This window comes from Muscardinus avellanarius (genome assembly GCF_963383645.1).
Source record: "Muscardinus avellanarius genome assembly, chromosome: 3".
NCBI classification, from domain to species: domain Eukaryota; kingdom Metazoa; phylum Chordata; class Mammalia; order Rodentia; family Gliridae; genus Muscardinus; species Muscardinus avellanarius.
In genome coordinates this window covers 76,488,033-76,506,588 of record NC_137788.1, presented here as the reverse complement: position 1 = coordinate 76,506,588, position 18,556 = coordinate 76,488,033, and the positions used below count along the sequence as shown (strand labels likewise).

General features: G+C 36.2%; 1 protein-coding gene across 3 annotated transcripts in view; it reads left to right on the top strand.

The window, feature by feature from the left end:
- The window catches only part of ODF2L (outer dense fiber of sperm tails 2 like), a gene marked incomplete at both ends in the record, with an annotated part of 45,499 nt that extends 31,235 nt beyond the window's left edge, over nucleotides 1-14,264 (top strand). For 2 of the 3 annotated variants that reach the window (XM_080690570.1, XM_080690569.1), the window contains 6 exons: nucleotides 2,365-2,475; nucleotides 4,254-4,358; nucleotides 7,931-8,016; nucleotides 8,099-8,261; nucleotides 11,214-11,339; nucleotides 14,136-14,264. In XM_080690570.1, the coding sequence (XP_080546696.1) occupies nucleotides 2,365-2,475; nucleotides 4,254-4,358; nucleotides 7,931-8,016; nucleotides 8,099-8,261; nucleotides 11,214-11,339; nucleotides 14,136-14,264 (720 nt within the window). Of the gene's footprint in view, nucleotides 1-2,364; nucleotides 2,476-4,253; nucleotides 4,359-6,433; nucleotides 6,593-7,930; nucleotides 8,017-8,098; nucleotides 8,262-11,213; nucleotides 11,340-14,135 lie in introns of all 3 variants that reach the window. The other variant, XM_080690568.1, reaches the window with a different exon arrangement.
- Nucleotides 14,265-18,556: the final 4,292 nt, after the last annotated feature.

Genomic DNA, 18,556 nt, shown 5'->3' with positions numbered 1-18,556 from the left:
GGTTCCTGGACGCCCTTCTACTTCTGGGCTACACTCCCAGACCTATTTTTACATTTGTATTTGGAAACAGGGTCTCCTAAGCCAGCGCGCGCGGCTGGCTTCGAACCTGCGCAATCCTCCTGTCTCAGCCTCCCAAGCGCGGGGATTACAAGCGTGCGCCACCACGCCCGGCTATTTTGTTTTTTTTAACTGAACAAAACACTGAGGTCTTTCTTTTTCATGTCTGGTGACAGTTAAGAAAATAAGGCAACTGAAAACCAAGCTGGATATGTGAATGGTCCTTGTCACTTGGTAGGTGCTACTTCATTTTCTCAGCTGTTGAAGAGCTAGCAGTTTCCCTGGTGACCCCTGAAAAATAACACAACCCATGGGCATTTTCCTCTGGGTCAACGACACTATTGTTCTGTTCTAGCTCTTCCTAGACAGATAATTCCATTTTTTTTAAATGAAGGACTTTCCATGTTTTTATTTTTTGGGAATAAACATCTAGGCCCTGGTGTTCTGCCTTGAGTGTAACAAGACTGAACTAATTCCTCCACTCTTAATTCTTTTCAACCCCAGATTTCGCTCTTGCCTTCAGCCTTAACCCTCTAGATTTTGCAGATGCATGAACTTCCTTCTTATCTAAAACCATTTCAGCCTGGTGTAGTGGCGCACACTTGTAATCCCAGCATTTGGGAGGCTGAGATAGGAGGATCAAGGTTTGCGGATAACCTCAGCTACTTAGTGAGGCACTCTGCAACTTAGTGAGACCCTGTTTCAAAATAAAGAATAAAAAATCAGACTGGAGGTGTAGCTCAGAGGTCGAACGCCCTTGGGTTCTATTCCCAATACCACACACACACACACACACACACACACACACACACACAAATGTTCTGCTTCATTATTCTGTCATCAGTTTTCCAGAAGCATCAAAAAATATTTTTGATGACTCATGATCTGTTTCTTAATTAAGTGGACTTATAAACATTATTATTTCTTTATATTATCTTGGTGTTTGGAAAGAAAAGAGATAAGCAAATGTGGTTAGTCCTCCAGCACAAGACCTGCTCTTATGTAATACATTTTACCGCTTTTTATTGTCTTGTGTCTATAGGGTTCCTTCTATACTAGAGGGTAGACAGACAAAAATGAGATCCTTACAGTTCTACATATCTTTGATTTTATGCTGTTCTAAAATCAAATACAGTTTTGCCTGGATTATCTTTGAAAAATATTTGATTTTATTTTACTTTTTGTGGAACTAGGGGTTGAACCCAGGGGCATTCTACCTCCAAGCTACAACCCAGCCCTATTTTTTTATTCTTAATTTTGAAACAGTCTCACTAAGTTGCGGAGGGCCTCAGTAAGTAGCTGAGGCTGGCCAAGAACCTGTGGTCCTCCTGTTTTAGCCTCAAGTACTGGGATTACAAGCATGTACTACCACGCCTGGATGAAAATAATTTGAAATTGGGTTTTTAAAAAACTTTAATCCTAGCCAGGTGTGGTGACCAATGCTTGTAATTCCAGTACTTGGGAGGCTGAGACAGGAGGATCACACAAGTTCGAAGCCAGCCTCAGCTACTTAGTGAGGCTCTCTGCAACTTAGTAACACCCTGTTTCCAAATAAAATAGAAAATAGGTCTGGGAGTATAGCCTGAAAGTAGAAACCTCTGGGTTCCATCCCCAGAACCACAAACAACAACAACAATAACAACAACAACAACAACCACCTTTAATCCTTAATTCATTTGATGCTTCTTTAGTATTGGGTTGAAGCAGGTAGTTGGCCTATTTTTTTCCTAATAGCAGTATCTTTTGTCATTTACTTACTGACCTATGTTTTCACTATTAATTTAAATATCTAACCTTTATCATATGCTAAATGTGATTTTTGTGTTTTTTATTTTGTTTTTCCCACTATTCCTACATACTTACATTATATCAATAATTTTAATTCTTAATGCATCTTACTATCTAGTAAGTACTGATGTTAAACACTTATTCATTTCAAAGTCATATTGATCTTTTCTATTTATTCTTTCAATATAAGTTTTACATTAATTTAGTTATATCCCCTCAAATGTTAAACTTTTGGTTAAAATTTAAAGTGTTAAATTTTTAAAGTTCTTTTTTCGCAGGAGAGTTTTTGTTTGTTTAAATGTTTTTTTTTAAAATTCAGACTTACATAGATATAAGTCTAAATTCGTTCATAAGTATTACTAACTTTTCAAAATTTCTAAATTTTAGACGGCATTGTATATACTACTACTAATAATTTTGTTGACTTTGTTGATAAATGAGTTATGCTTTTATTATTCTGCAACACTGGGGTAAGCGTATCTTAACAGATTCTAAGGTCCATTATATATCCCTTTCTAGAGTACACTTGCTGCTCTGAAGGACAAAGTTATTTCTGTTGAAAATCAGCTCTCAGAATTACAGGAAGTGGAAAAAGAACAGAAAAATCTTATAGAAGTGTATAAAGCCCAGGTGAGCACTACATTTATTTTAATGTTTGCTAAAATTAATAAGCAATTTAAAACAGTATTTATCTGTGATATAAGTGTACAGAACTGAAAAGGTGGTTCTATTAGCTTATGATATAATTTAGTATATCCCAAACTGTCTTAAGGCCCCAAATGCCTTCATTAATAGATGATTTTTCCAGTTCCTGATTCAAACGCTGCCTGTAAATATACTGCTTATTCCTCAAAGTAGATTTAAAATTACATACGTGTTATGTGAATCTAAATGTATATTTTTATTAATCTTGGCTATATTTATTTGTCATCATATATTTAATGGTACTGATTTATAATAATGACTCCCTTCTAAGTCATTAAAGCACAGTACTCCCTTTTTCCTAATAAAATATCACTTAAATTTGTTCACATGAATGACATAGCTTTATGGTTTGGACACGCAGTATTCAAGAAAAACTTTATAGGAAGGATGAGACTTATGCAGATACTTACAGTATTTGAAACAAAGAAGTCAAAAATTTTTATTTTATTGAAAGAATTTGAATTAAAGAATAGTGCTGAGCATGGTGGTACATGCTTGTAATCCCAGTACTTGGGAGACTGAGGGAGGAGAATCACAGGTTTGTGGCCAGCCTCAGCTACTAAATGAGGCTCTTCCTGTTTCAAAATAAAGGGGGGAAAAAGGCTGGGGGTATAGCTTGGAGGTAGAATGCCTCAAGGGTTCAATCTCTGTTACCACAAAAAATAAGAAAGAAAGAAAGAAAGAAAGAAAGAAAGAAAGAAAGAAAGAAAGAAAGAAAGAAAGAAAGATGGTAATGACAGATGGGGGTTTGCTCAGTGACAGAGTGCTTTCATAGCATGCACAGTGTCCTAGGTTTGATCTACAGCATGTATGTGCACACAACACATGTGCACATGAGCACACATACACACAGACATGGAGAGACGGTAGTAAAAGCTTAAGGTGGAGCAAAATATAGGAAGTAGGAGGGAGCTGCATCTGGATGGATTAGATGGTAAATGGAATTGAGATATCCAGTTAGAATATTCTAGGTAGGCAATAAGAATGAGTGACAGTGGATTTGTTATTAAGAACATCATCTGAGCCGGACGTGGTGGCGCACGCTTGTAGTCCCTGCGCTTGGGAGGCGGAGACAGGAGTATCACACAGGTTCGAAGCCAGCCTCGCTGGCTTAAGAGACCCTGTTTCCAAATAAAAAATATAAAATAGGTCTGGGAGTGTAGCCCAGAGGTAGAAGGGTTTCCAGGAACCCCAGTACCACCAATAAATAAATAAATAAATAAATAAATAAATAAATAAATAAATAAATAAAATCACCTGAATCTTCCATTTGGTTGTTCAGGCTTAATCCCTCAGAAAGAATACTACAACTGGCTAAATTACCTATTCAAGTTGCTGGGGCTTTTTATAAAGTATGTACATAGTTTTTGAGCAGATTTTCATTTAGTGGTAATGAAATAAATAGAATGAAAGCTTGTGTGGACCAGATCTTAATTACCAACAAATGGAGACCTCTGTAGTCTTCACAGCTCAAGTAGAAGTATTGGTGGAAAAAGATAGGTATATCTTAAAAGAATTGAAGATTAGAGTAGAGCATTGATGATTCCATACTAAAAGGAGAAATAACATTTGATAAACACACTGAAAGTATTGATAGGGAAATGATTAATTTAAAATGAAAATTCAAAATTTTACTTTTTATGTTATATTGTCTTAATGATACAATAATACATGGTAACTTTAGTAATATATTTTATTTTTAGGTACAAAAGTTGCAAGAAGCAGCCAAAATGGTGAAAAGCAGATGTAAAAATTTGCTACATGAAAAGAATCTAATAACAAAAAATAAAAATAAAAAGTTAGAGAAGGTAAGTTTGAAATTTCATATAATAAAATAATGTTTATGGTTTTTTTCACTTCATGAGTGTTAGACAAATTCTTTCAGTTTGGTTATTTTCTCTAGTTCATAACTAAGAATGATCTGTTCTCAAGCTCTGTAGGAGTTCTTTCCCCCTAGAGGAAATAATGTTTCTTCCAGGCTTGAAATATTTGTTTTTGTGAATATTTTTTTTTTACTTTTCTTTAATATTTCAGAAGTAGCATAAATTCTTAATTTTTCTGACATATGAGAATATTTAACTTTAAAAACTTATTATTGTGATTCATCAGCTATAAAATGCAAACTAATCTTACAATTTTATTTTCTGGTTGTCAATATTTTGTATCTAAAATATTGAAAAGTAAATAACCCCTGCTAAATGCATTTTTGGAAGAAAAATGATACCTTAAAATATCATTTCATTTCATTCACTGTATTGCAACAGAATGACAGGAAGGCCAATGTTGGCAAGTGATGATGTTTTTGTGAATATTTCTAAGCTTCTAAATGAAACTGTATCCCTTTTTGGAGTCTCTTGTTGCTTTGGTAGGGGAGCAGTGCAAGTCATCAGGGGCTGACTTCTGGTTAGGGAGGTCATGGATGTCGATGGTCATGTCTGACTGAGCATCAGAAGGGGACTGTCCCTGGGTTGTTCCCATATCTTGGGATTGAGAAGCCACAGTGAGGCACCACTGTGAAGAGGTCTGTCAGAGCAGGCACACTGCTCATTAGAAAGAGATTGGATAGTAGCTCATTGAAAGTGCAACTTACTACTTTTTTTTTTTTTTTTTGTGGTACTAGAATTGAACCCGGGAACATTCTACCTCTGGACTATACTTCCAGCCCTATTTTTATTCTTTTGAAACAGGAGAGGGCTTCACTAAGTAGTTGAGTCTGGCCACGAACCTGTGATCCTCCCAAGTCCTGGGATTGCAAGCGTGTATCACCATGCCTGGCTAAGTCACTACTTCTTTGGAATTATTTTTCACCTATTTTTAGCAGACCAGAGAAGACACCATGCCATGTCTTTTGGTCTCCTGTGAGACATTGCAATGCAAATGTCTTCTTTTTTGCTTGATAGCTGAATAAGAAACCTTTTAAAAAGCCTGTTCATAAGGCAAAAGGGGCAGGAGCCTGTGTTTTCCAGCTACTGTGAGGTCACAGTGTTTACTTACTGGTCTATAACCAGAAGCATAAAAACATTTTTAATGAGATTCTTTTGTTTTATTTTCTACTGCTTAAGTCTCCTGTTTTTCTCATGGGCTCCTAGATATTTTGGGGACACAGAGGTATGCTTTGTTCTGGTTTTATCTTCAGTGATCAAGAGTGCCTGGTGCTGCATAGAAGCCATAGGTATTTCCTGACTCCAGCATAGAGTCTCACTTTTGGCTTTCCAAGTTGTCAACATGCTAAATGCCACATCTGGATTCTTTTTTTTTTTTTTTAAATCAGCAGTACAAGCATTTCTTATGCTTACTTCATGTCCCATGTCCCAGAAAGTGCTGCACTGAGGAACTATAGCAAGCAAGGAGGTTAATGTAGAAGAAATTAAACACTTGTCCTTGTAACAATGATCAAAAACAGATAACTAGCAACTAATGATATTAGTTATCTTGAAACAGTATGCAGTAAACCACTGATTGGGCCAAGATGAGTGAAACGGGCCCACTCTGATTTAGTTAAACATCTGAGCTATAAGGTTGTCTGAAAGTGACGATTACTTTAGAGCTAATGGTGGGCAGTAGAAAACTAGCATATCAGCTTTTTAATAATCATATCAATATTTGTATAATGACACAATTCAAAGAGATTGCTTTTTAAAATAGGTTTGTTTGTTTAACAACCTTTGAGAATGAATTCAGGGCCAGCTCACTTTTCAGTTGCGTGTTCTTAGGTGGCAGAGTCTAAATTATGTTTATGTTTATTTGGTTAAATAATATTGTGTAAAACCATTCTAACTAAAACACTTATTCTTTAATAAGCAAATGTAGGATTTGAGTTAGTAAGCACACTAATGCTGAATGTTTGATTTTTGCACTTATTTCCCCTAATGTCACAACTCAGATGAGAGGCCAGATGGAGTCTCATCTGAAGGAGGTAGAGCGTGTCCATGATTCCTTGACGGCGGCCGAGCGGAGGCTTCAGGAGTGTCAGGAGAGCCTGCAGTGCTGGAAGGCGAAATGTGCAGACCAGGCCCGCACCATTAGGGAGCTTCAGGGCCAGGTGTCCAGCATCGTTCAGAGTTTTCAACATGTGTAAAGGGAACGCTTGTAATGACCTCACCAGTTGAGGGCACTCGTGTCAGGGCTTGATTTTATTTTATTTTTTAATTTTTTTCTGCATCAGTTAAGGAAACATCATTTTCATACAGATACTGTAATACTATTTTGCAAGCTGTTCTTTTAGTTGATCATGGTGACAAATTGGTAATTAAAATAGCTAATTAAGGTTATTTATGCCAATCTCAATTTAGACATTGGAGAGCATGGTAATAGCATGAGAGAAGGGGCAAAGCAGTGCCTTATGTGTTTGTTTCTTGATGTCAGGATAAGGTAAATTATTGTAACTTTCCTTAGAGAATTAGAATGTATTTTAGTTAGAATTTTGGATCATGTTTATTGGGATTATTTTTGATCCTTGTTTTCAAAATATGGGGATCAAGTCTTATTGATTACTACATAGCCATCTCCTATCTCAGTGCCTAGCACACAGAAAGCACTCGGACATTTATGAATGAATTAAATTTTTTCAAAGAAGCATGCCCAAGGATGGTGGCAAGCCTTTTTCTTGACTTGCAAGACAGGTTTAGAAAAGATTCATTTTGTCTTCCAAATAAAATCTGTATTTTCATTTTGAAGCACATCCTGTTTTTCAAAACATGCAGGCAACATTTGCTGAATTTAAATTTCTGAGAAGAGATTGTTCTAGGAAACTGTCAAATTATGTACATTTAACCTAAATTATTAGTTTAAATTATGAGGAAAAGCTTTATTATAATCATCATTATTACAGCTTTTAAAACTATTTAAATTAGCCTTTGAAGCAATAGGAAGAATATTCTGTCTTGATATGGGCCTGTGTGTCTTAGCTTGTCAGAATAGGTTTTGCTTATTATTACAATGTCACAGATATTAAATTATCAATCAGTAGTGCTAAATATTTGAAACATAAAACTATGAGAAATCAAGTATTCAACAATAGATTGATACTGTTTAAATTATTTATATTTTAATTTAGTAAGTGTTCTTTATTAATAAAGTACTTGTTCAGAATATTTTAATTTCCATCACTCAGAAAAATGTTTAGTGATGATTTTCCAACATAGCAGAGTTTATTTGTTTATTTTTTTCTTTTCTTTTCTTTTTTTTTTTACTTAACCAGGAATTTAAGTAATTATATTTTAATAAAATAACATGTTGGGTTTTTTTCTATGTAGAAGTAATAATGATATGTTTTGTATGGCTGTTCTAACAGTTAAATAATATAAATTTCTTTGGAAGTTGATTATAAAGAAAATAATCAAGAAAACATAGTTCGTTTTTTTTTTTTTTTTTCTTTTAGGTTGATGGAAATCATAGTCTTCTAACAGAGCTTTCTCTGGAGGAGGAAAATCATCTTATTCAGTTGAAGTGTGAAAACCTTAAACAGTAAGTATTAAATTGACTTAAAATTGGTGTTAAATTTTTCCCTACACACTATAATTTTAAAATATATGTTTTCTGTAAAAAGGAAATTGGAACAGATGGATGCAGAGAATAAAGAGCTTGAGAAGAAGTTGGCAAACCAAGAAGAATGTCTTAAGCACAGCAATCTGAAGTTTAAAGAGAAATCTGCAGAATACGCAGCTTTGACCAGGCAACTGGAGGCTGCTTTAGAAGAAGGAAGACGAAAGGTTTAGATGGCCTTTATTTAGAAAATTTTAATTCGTTTCCAAAGAATCCTCTTTTTAAACAGCTAGTATCTCTTATTGCCAAGCCTACTTTATTGTCTTTATCCTGATGACAGAGCAAAGGGAGCGATTCCGTTTTTGTTCTTTACTTACTTTTCCTTTGGAGCAAAGCAGATGTATATTGCTGGGCCAGAGTGACTCTAGCAGATAAGTGGTGATGTGGCAGGGCCATGGGCTAAGAGGGATTAAAATGCTCTCAAAGTGTAACCCTACCCCCTTTTCAAAAGCAAAACCAAGTTGACTATGCACACAAATAAAAACTTTAGTTTTGGTCAGAATCTAGTGAGCTGTCTAGCTCAAGTCCCTTTTATAAGTAAGTAAATAACTTTTTTATATTTACTGTTATTTTTTTATTTGTGACAGGCTGTTGTGTTTTTTTTCCCCTGAGGCATACATGCACACATCACTCATTTAGCTCTTCCCCAATCCCCCCATGATTGACTTGATTGATGATATTTGTGAATGTACATCATGTACATGAAGGAACTTCCCTTTCCCCCTCCCACCCTCCTCAGTAGGTCGCCTTATTTGCTCTTCTGTAGTTTCTCCTTCTTTGTCTAGAGTTCCTCCTATGACTCCAAACATTTGTTGCATAAATAAATACATGCGAGAATTAAATTCCATTTAAATCCATTAGGTTAGCATTCAGCCTGACCTCAGGCCTCCCTGTGTGTCTGGCTCTGTGCTTGTGCTTAGAAGACAAAGATGAAAAGGCGTGGCCTCAGCCTTTTCTCTCGGTGTGGGAGAGAGTAATGTACCGGCAAGCAATTGTCACCCTGTGTGCGGGTGCCGTGATGTCGGACAGGAGTGCTTATCTCAGCCTGGAGGGGAGGAAAATGATTTGGGATAATCTTAAAAGGTAAATCTTTCAGACAGAAATTTTGAAAATTTAACCTGGAAAGACGATAAAGTGAGCTTTGGAGTATGGCAGGAATTGGATTTGAATTCTAGCTGTGACACATGTACCCAGAACCAAGGGAGGTCATCTCCCTGAACTTAAGTTTTTTTATCAGCACAATATGAGGTTTGATGCATTTCCTCAGTTGGATGAGTGATGCTAAAAAGTGATTACCAGTATCCTGATGACTCTTGGGATATATCTCCACCTCTCAGAGAACCCACCCACCCACCCACTGGAATCCAGACTCTGCTATTTATTTGTCATCTCCTCCAAACATAGACCTTTTAAATCGAATTTATAATCTGTTTCCCCAAACTCTCTTCTTTTTTTTTTTTTTTTTTTTTTTGTGGGTCTGGGGATGGAACCCAGGGCATTCGACCTCCGAGCTACAGCCTCTGCCCTATTTTTTAGTCTTTATTTTGAAACAGGGCCTCACTAAGTAGCTGAGGCTGTCTGCAAACCGCGATCCTCTGGTCTCAGCCTCCCAAATGCTGGGATTACAAGGGTGCGCCACTACGCCCAGCTTCCCCAAACTCTCTTCTACCCATGGTCTTCCTCAAGCTTATTGTCAATTCCCTAAATGTTAGACACAATCTGTTATCTTTGAAATGTGGCTCTTATAAGTATCACATATATATTTTTTTATTTTTGTTAAACTGCAGGAAGCACATCATTGAATAAAAGCTAAGTAACAAAGTATACTGCTAGTAGCAGAAATGTAGTATAGATTTCATAGCCCCACCAACGTTTGGCTCAAAAATAAGATGTTATCTTGGGTTCATCTGAAGTGGACCTTGAACATTCCAGGAGCTCTAAGATTCCTTCCCAAAGCGTTCCGGTTCCCAAAAGAGTGACGTGACTGCCCTCTCCTTTCTCTCCTGCTGCAGTGGGGCTGTCTCTAGTTCCTGCCACTCGAGGAGTGCCATCACCATCACTGCCCTGTCTCTGTTGCCCACATGGAGGGGACAGTGCCAAAGGCATCTGTGTTTGCCCTGAGGGCCATTTCCCTATGGCCATAGATCCTGGTGTCCTCTCTCCCTCACAATCACGCTTGGTATTTGGCAGAAGATATCTTTGTAAACTACTTTATAATAATATAGAACAGAGTCCATAGGAGTTTGGTTAGAGGACAGAATGTCCCACCAGCCCCTTGGTCCTAAATCAATCCCTGCATCTACTCTCAAACCCAACATTCTTACAAATAAGCTTGCACACATATGAATCTTTGAAGAATACAGCTAAGCTAGACTTTCTGTTAAACCATCAGAGAAATATGAAAACTGAAATTGAGGCCACTTTGGACATGAATGAAAGCCACTGTTGTGTGTGTGTGTGTGTGTGTGTGTGTGTGTGTGTGTGTGTTAGGCAGCTTGTACATCGCCCTCTCCATTCTTTCCAGTACACGTCATCTGCACTTAAGGAAAACCTCCTGTGTCCCTATGATGCTCTAGACATCATAGGGAATGTACTACTAAAAATGGCAACTTAGTATGTTTTAAAAATACTTTATAGGGGGAAATGCCTACCTGTTACAAAGCAATGAAAATGTATACTTTTTTCCATTTCCAGCTAATTTTGCAGATATTCACGCTGAAAAGATAAGTATACATATATTGTGTGTACTTCTTCCAAGATAGACTATCTTTAAATATTTTTAATTAAATCATCTAGCCACACAACTGATTTCTTTTTGTGTTTGTGTCGGGGTACTAGAGATTGAACCTAGGGGAATTTTCCCTCTGAGCTGTGCCCTCAACCCTGTTTTAATTCGTCATTTTGAAACAGTCTTACTAAATTTCTGAGGTTAGCTTTGCACCTGCAATCCTCCTTATTCAGCCTCCCAAGTACTGGGCTCTCAGGCATGCTCACCGCACCCAGTACCAGTTGATATCTGATTGAAAAGAAACGAAGTACAGTGTAACACTGTCAAGGCCTTAAATCCTATTTTAAAGAAAGCATATTTAATTATTTTTCTCTCTTAATAAAAATTACAGGTTTCTGAAGAGATAGAGAAAATGTCATCTAGAGAGAAGGCTTTACAAACTAAAATATTAGATCTGGAAACTGAACTTAGAAAGAAAAATGAAGAGCAAAACCAACTTGTTTACAAAATGAACAGTGTAAGTATTAGTACATCTTTGTATATTGTCATGAAAAACAAATTAGCACTTAATATTCATACCAGGTAGTTTAGTTAAGTAGTTGAGGTACAAATTGAGGGAAATCAAGGCTATTGCTTTAATGATAATATTAAAAATAGCAAGTAATATAAAGCATAAACATATAAATGTCAACAAATTCATTCTGCTTTCTTGGGAGCTTCTAATGCATTGCCCCCAAGTCTCATCAAGCCCTTTGCCCACAGACTGTTTTTGCATAATAACTGTTTAACAAAAGTTACAGGTAAAATAAAGCATACTTTTTTCTTTCATGGTTTGTATTTTTCTTTTTTCTATTGTGTGTGTGTGTGTGTGTGTGTATGTATGTATGTGTGTTACTGAGGATTGAGGAATTCAACATCTGAGCTGCACCCCCAGCCCTATTTTATTTTTTATTTTGAAACTGTGTCACTAAGTTACAGAGGGCCTCATGAGGTTGCCGAGACTGGCTATGAACCTGCGATCGTCCTGTCTCAGCTTCCCAAGTACTAGGATTACAGATGCATACCATTGTACATGCCTGTCTTTTTCATTTTTAAAGATAAATACAATTTAGACTATATTAGGAGTTAGATTTTTATCTGTCTTGAATAAATGAATGTAATATTTTTTTTAAATGTAATTTATTGTAATATTCAATATTGTTAATTCTGTATCTGAGAGATGAATGATTTAACCCACTTAGCTATGAAGTGACGATACCAAATTTTCTGTGTTTAATTAGCCTTCTGATATTTTTTCTAAATATTTCTGAAATAGTATAAGATACTTTTGAAGTTAGCATTAATTGTGATTAAATTACTTAATATCTACTTGATAATGACATAGAGAATATTGATATTTATTTTTCCAAGAGTGGGAGACTCTATGAAAACTGTTTTCAAGTGTCTAAAATATTGAAGACATTTTAAGTAATAGGCTCAAAAGTTGAATTATTTTGGCATGCACTGAAAAATTGTATTGCTATCAAGTTTCATGACTTAGTGAGGCCTCCTGCAACTTAGCGAGACCCTGTTTTAAAATAAAGAATAAAAAATAGGGCTAGGTATGTAGCTCAGAGATAGAATTCCCCTGGGTTCAATCCCCAGCAAAACACACACACACACACACACACACACACACACACACACACACACAATCACTTTTAATTTAGCTCAGACCTTTTCTTCATTTCCATTTTTTGAAACTCACCATCAGTTTCTGATATTATAAGTATATGTTATATTCTTTTTATAATTGAAGCCTCCCAAAAAATATAAAGTAAACAATAAAAAGTAACTAAACTACTGTGAGATAGATTTTTCTACTATGTTCCCAGTATTTGACTAAAGTTACTAAAGTAAATAGGCTTGAGATCTGATATTAAATCTGATCATTTTTGCACTAATAAAAAATCTAGAATTCTAAGCATAGATTTAGAAATAGCAGAAAAACAGGGTTGTATTTAGTGCTTTTCAGGGACAGTTCAGTGGGCAGTTAAGTGTGTATTTTATATACACACTTTAGCCCCAGCTGAGTTGTAAGCACACGGAGCCTGTCTCAGTTGATGGTGTCCCAGCAGCTTCTGCAGTGCCCCACCCACCCCCTGCCCTTTTTGTATCTTTTGCCCAAGTACTCTAGTGAGGGTGGAGTGAACAGGGAAAACCTCCAGAGGCTCAAAACGTGTCTGAAGTCTATGTACTATTCTAAAATCCATTCTGATTCTACATTCTACTCCAATATAAGTGTGTTTGGGTTATCATTTTTCTCTCCATATTGTGGAGTGTAATTGAAGCTGCATAAAGCATCACTGTATTCACTCTGAGCCTGTGCAGTGCAGTCACCCACCCCCCTTCCCCTGCCCAGCGCTGTTGTTTCAGAAACTGGAAGGTGCCACTGAACAACTGCTGCCCTGCTGCGAAGGACATAAAAAAACCTCCTTTTTCGCCAGGCGTGATGGCGCACGCTTGTAATTCCTGCTCTTGGGAGATGGAGACAGGAGGATCGCGCTGGTTCGAAGCCAGCCTCACTGGTTTAAGAGACCCTGTTTCCAAATAAAAATATAAAATAGGTCTGGGAGTGTAGCCCGGAGGTAGAAGGGTTTCCAGGAACCCAAGTACCACCAAAAAAAAAAAAAAAAAAAAAATCTCCTTTTTCAAGGTGCCTATATTTTGGTTGGAAGCTAGATGGTATTTGCAACCTGCATTTATCTAAAGCATTTTCAGCAAACTGATCTACTTAAGAATATATGTACAAGTGAAGTTACAAAAATGGTGTTTAAATAAGTTTTCTCAAAGAATATTTATACTGCTGATAATTATTTTTATTTTTTAAAGATTCTAAGAATAAAATGTTCACATTGTCAAGATGAGATTCAACAACAAAAGTTGTTCTGAAGGGATAAAATTTGAATCTTTAGGCAGATAAAATAGTAAAAATGGGCATGAAAATGTGTTAAATGTAAGGGAAATTAGTTGTGAAGTTTTAAGTAAAACCCACTCATTAAGTTAATCATGTTAAGTGTATAATTGGTTAAGTAAATATGTGTTACAATAAACTATGTCACAGTCAAGATAGAACCTGTGCCTGCTTTAATTATTAATTTTTAATAGAAAGCCAACTTTCAAGATAGGTAATGGACACATGAGATGTTTTGATTCTTTTAGAAATTAAAGATAATATATCCCACTTTTCATATGTGCATTTTTATTGTGACTCTTATTCTTTGGTGTGAACACCATTGCTGATTGTATTTTTCTTTTTTTTTTTTTTACTTAGAAAGCACAGCATCAAGAAGTGTGTTTGAAAGAAATACAACATAGTCTTGAGAAGTCAGAGAGTCAAAATGAGAGTATTAAGAATTATTTACAGTTTCTTAAAACTTCTTATGTAACAATGTTTGGATAAACTGTCAAATTTATTTTCTATAAGCAGTAGGTTTTTACTATGAATCTAAAATGTGATTAGGTCAAAACATTGTACTAGTTATATTTTATGATTTGTGGTTGGTGGTAGAGTTTTAATGTAAAGATATATGAAATATAATTTATTATCTGATTGAATATTTAAAATATTATAGCTGTTAGTATTTCTTTTTGTTGGATAATTCTGTGATTTATTTCTTTTTAAACTATATTTGCTGTTATATTTCTCACACACTGAAATCTGTCATTCTTTGTGATATCTGTAGCCTCCATTCAAGTGAATTTGTAATAAGTCTAGGCCAATTATGAGCCAAATACCTGATTTTAAAAAATGCATATAGTTGTTTTATATTGTGGTACTATATAAATATAATAAAATATTCTGAATTTTAATTTTAATAATTGCATAAATATGTATTTTTAAAGATAGCAAATGTCTTAATATACTTAATATTGCTTCAAGTATATGCCAAATTGTCATTATAATTTTGTTAAATGTAAGATTTTAAGTCATAATTCCTAAGCACCAGCTGATGGTGACAGATGAAAACACGCTGGCATGCATTGTGTCTTTGAGATTCTTGTGAACTCAGAATCTCTTTGTTCATTTTGTGTTTCAGTTTTTTAGCACTCTAAAGCCGCTGATAGCATTATTGAAGACACCCTAAAGCCGCTGAGTTAACTAACAGATTAACAGCTCTCCCTTCCCATGTTAGATTAACTAACAGATTAGTAGCTCTCCCTTCCCATGGCCAGCTCACATGGATGAGCAAAAGAAGCACTTTTCATACCAAGAAGCTTTAGGAGAAAATCTTAATAGTGGGGTAAAACAGAAGAGAGACCAAGAGCGTGCTCCCTGTAACCCTACACCCTTTTGTGCCAAGGCAGGGTCCTTTAAAAGGGGATGGGCATATCTCACAAGAGACCACATGATAGCAGCTTCTCTTGGACAGTGACTTGAGAGCTGTTTATTTAAAGGAACACTGTCTGAAAGATTAGCCGTTCATTCTGTCCCCTAAGACTGCCAGTTCATCCACAGGGCTGACTTTCTAATCATCCAACTGCTTTCCTAAAATAGTAAAATATCAAATTTCAGAAACAGGTCACTTTATTGCCTAACAATTATTAGTGAGGTTACATGTTGCCTCTGCTTAAAATCATAGTACTTTAAACATAATTGACTTTTGATATCCTGTCTTCATTCTCCTAAGGCAGAGGGAGCCCTAAGAAATGCCTCCATGAAGAGATGAAGGCCTGAGTATTGCTCCCTAGACTGATCTGCAGTTCAAGCACAGAGCTGTATCTTACTCATCTTTGTATCCCAGTCCCTACATAATCCTTGATATGTAGCAGGTATTCAGGTGATGTTTATGGTTAGATGGATGGATGTTGAAAGAGGTAGGTATTGATATTCTTATTTGAGATGTCAAAAAGGTACACGTAGAGGGATTTAGCTACCGTATTGCTATATAAAACTTAAGTGTAAAAGTCTTAAGTTTGAAACACAAGTCTTTTAACTCCCAAATTAAAGTTCTACATACAGTGCTGTCTTCCAGTTGTAGTAGTAGCAGCCGCGCTGCTGTTGTTTATTAAGCATTTGCTATATTATTGCATTAATTTTCAGGATCCCAAGACACTTTAAGGTTCAATAATTTACCTGTGGTCACACAGCTGATAAGTGGCAGGTATCCAGTTTCAACACCCAGAGTCTCCTTTGTAGCTATGACCATACTATGTTTGTATCAATTTCATAAGTAAAGGTAATAATATCTTTTCATAGTAGTGCACTCACTTATCAAAACCCTCTCTTCTCATATTTTTTATTTTTTGTCATTAATTTCTGTCTGTGGCATTTAAATATTGGTACCTACAGTCTTTAAGGTAGACTGTGTAAGAAAAAAATACCGCAAAGTCTCTAAGGTTGGTACTCAGCTACCAGTGACACAGCACAGCAAAAGTTTTCCAGAACTTTACCAAGCTCCCTGCTTAATGTTCCCATGTGAAACACTAAGGCTTTAGCCTCAGCGAGGCCCCAGAGTCAATGTACTGGTGTCCCTGAGCAGTGTTTCTGCGTCCAGCTTTCCACCATCGCAGGAGGCCTATTTCCCCATAGTTCTAAGAGGTCTCAAAGGGTTTTTTTTTTTTTCTTGTTCACTGATATTCAGGGCCTCAAGAGTTAATTATTAAGTTGTAAAAGTTTTCTTTGACTATGTCATTATTACTTCTTTACATGTTTCTTTCTACCCCCTTTTTGGTCTCCTGGATCTGATCTCTGTATTCCTTGGCCTTTTTCAACAGGGTATCTGTCATTGGGTTTCTTAGGAGGTATTTCTTCTACCTGATTTTTCTAACCACTGATATAGTTTATAAGGTTAAGCCTTTTCTTTTTTTTTTTTTTTTGGTTTTGTAATTATATTTTCATTGAAATTCTCTTTTGTCTCTTCTATGGATTCTACTTCAGTAGGAATCTATTATTTCTGTTGTGCTGGCCATCTTTCCTTCCAAGCCCCATAAGTGAGTTTCAGTTTTCCTTGCCTACTCATAGCCATGGGTTTCCTCAACACCTGCCAGCAGTCTGTTGTGCACATCTGCTGGGCAGTAGCAAACCAAGTGGTGAAAGATTCCATGGCCTCCATTCTCATGGGCCTGTGAGACCTATTACCATCTGCTGAGCTGCCATCAAGAACTGTGTTGCTACTAGACCTTTTCAGTCACAAGCAGCGGTTCTTTCCCAACTACAAAGACTGGACGTGCTTTACTGGAGAGCCCCCTTCAAGGTTTTCTCAGGTCATCAGATCTGATGCAACCAATAGCGAGTGAAGTCCTTTGTGAATGTGAACCACAAGCATGGTCTGTAGTTGGAAAAATACACAGCAACCAGTGACACAGCACAACAAAAGAAGTTTTCCAGAACTTTACCAAGCCCTGTGCTTAATGTTCCCAAAGTTCTAGTTTCATTTATCTGTTGGCTTTTGATTTATTCATAGTTTTTATTTCTAGGTGAAAAAAAGCCACAAATGCTTGGGATGATTTGTTTGCACAATTAAAAATCATCTCTCTGTGTATAAAAGCTCACAGACGTCGGTGTGTGCATGCAAGACGGTATAGCGACCTGTATACCTTGGTGAGAGTGGTGAAAATAGTAATAACTTTTCCTGTATGTGTTTTTTGTTTCAATTATTCCAGTGGGATTTTATTACTTTTGTAGTATATTTTTCTAATCATAGAAGTAAAAATTTTAAAGGTCAGGGAGGCTGGCATGATAAGTGTTCAGAAGTGGGAGAGTGAAAATGGTGAGAGGTTTTGCTCCAAGAAGGAAAGACTAGGATTTGATTTTCAGAGGTAGAACATTAAAAGTGTTCAGACTTTTTAGTAAAGAAATGTAAAAGAGAACTAATCTTAATTTTTTTTTTTTTTTTGGTCTATAGCAGTTTTAAAAAGGTAATCCTATTGCTAGGTGTGGTGGTGCATGCTTGTAATCCCAGCATTTGGGAGGCTGAGACAGGAGGATCATGGTTCGAGGACAGTCTCAGCTACTTAGTGAGGCCCTCTGCAACTCAGTGAAAACCTGTTTCAAATTAAAGAATAAAAAATAGGGCAGAGGATATAGCTCAGAGGTAGAAATGCCCCTGGGTTCAATCCCCAACACTGCAAAAAAAAAAAAAATTATGAGGCTATTTACTCTAGAATGATTTATACTATTTTACATAGTGTAAAAACCTTACTGGTATAATTTTATTGTTTTCCTCTCATTCTTTTTTGCTATTGTCATGACATTTTACTTCAATAAATACTATAACTTTAAGTTCAAATACATTATTCCTTTGATAATTGTCTTTCTAAATGTTTACAAATCAGAAAAAAAAAACAGATTTATCTCTTTCTTACATTTTCAGCACTTTTTCTTATTCCAAATACAAATTTCCATTTGGTCTCATACTTTTTTTTTTAACCTGAGCTTTTTTCTTTACTATTTCATGTAGTGTAGGTCTGCTGGAAATAAAGTTTCTCAGCTTTTTAAAATTTTTTTTCCTGAGGAAAGCTAAGACAGGAAGATCACAGGTTTGAGGCAAGCAAAAGCCACTTAGTGAGGTCCTCTACAACTTAGTAATACCCTGTTTTAGAATAAAGAATTAAAAATAGGGTGTAGGCCAGGCGTGGTGGCGCACGCTTGTAATCCCTGTGCTTGGGAGGCTGAGACAGGAGGATCGCACGGGTTCGAAGCCAGCCTCAGCTACTTAGTGAGGCTCTCAGCAGCTTAGTGAGACCCTGTTT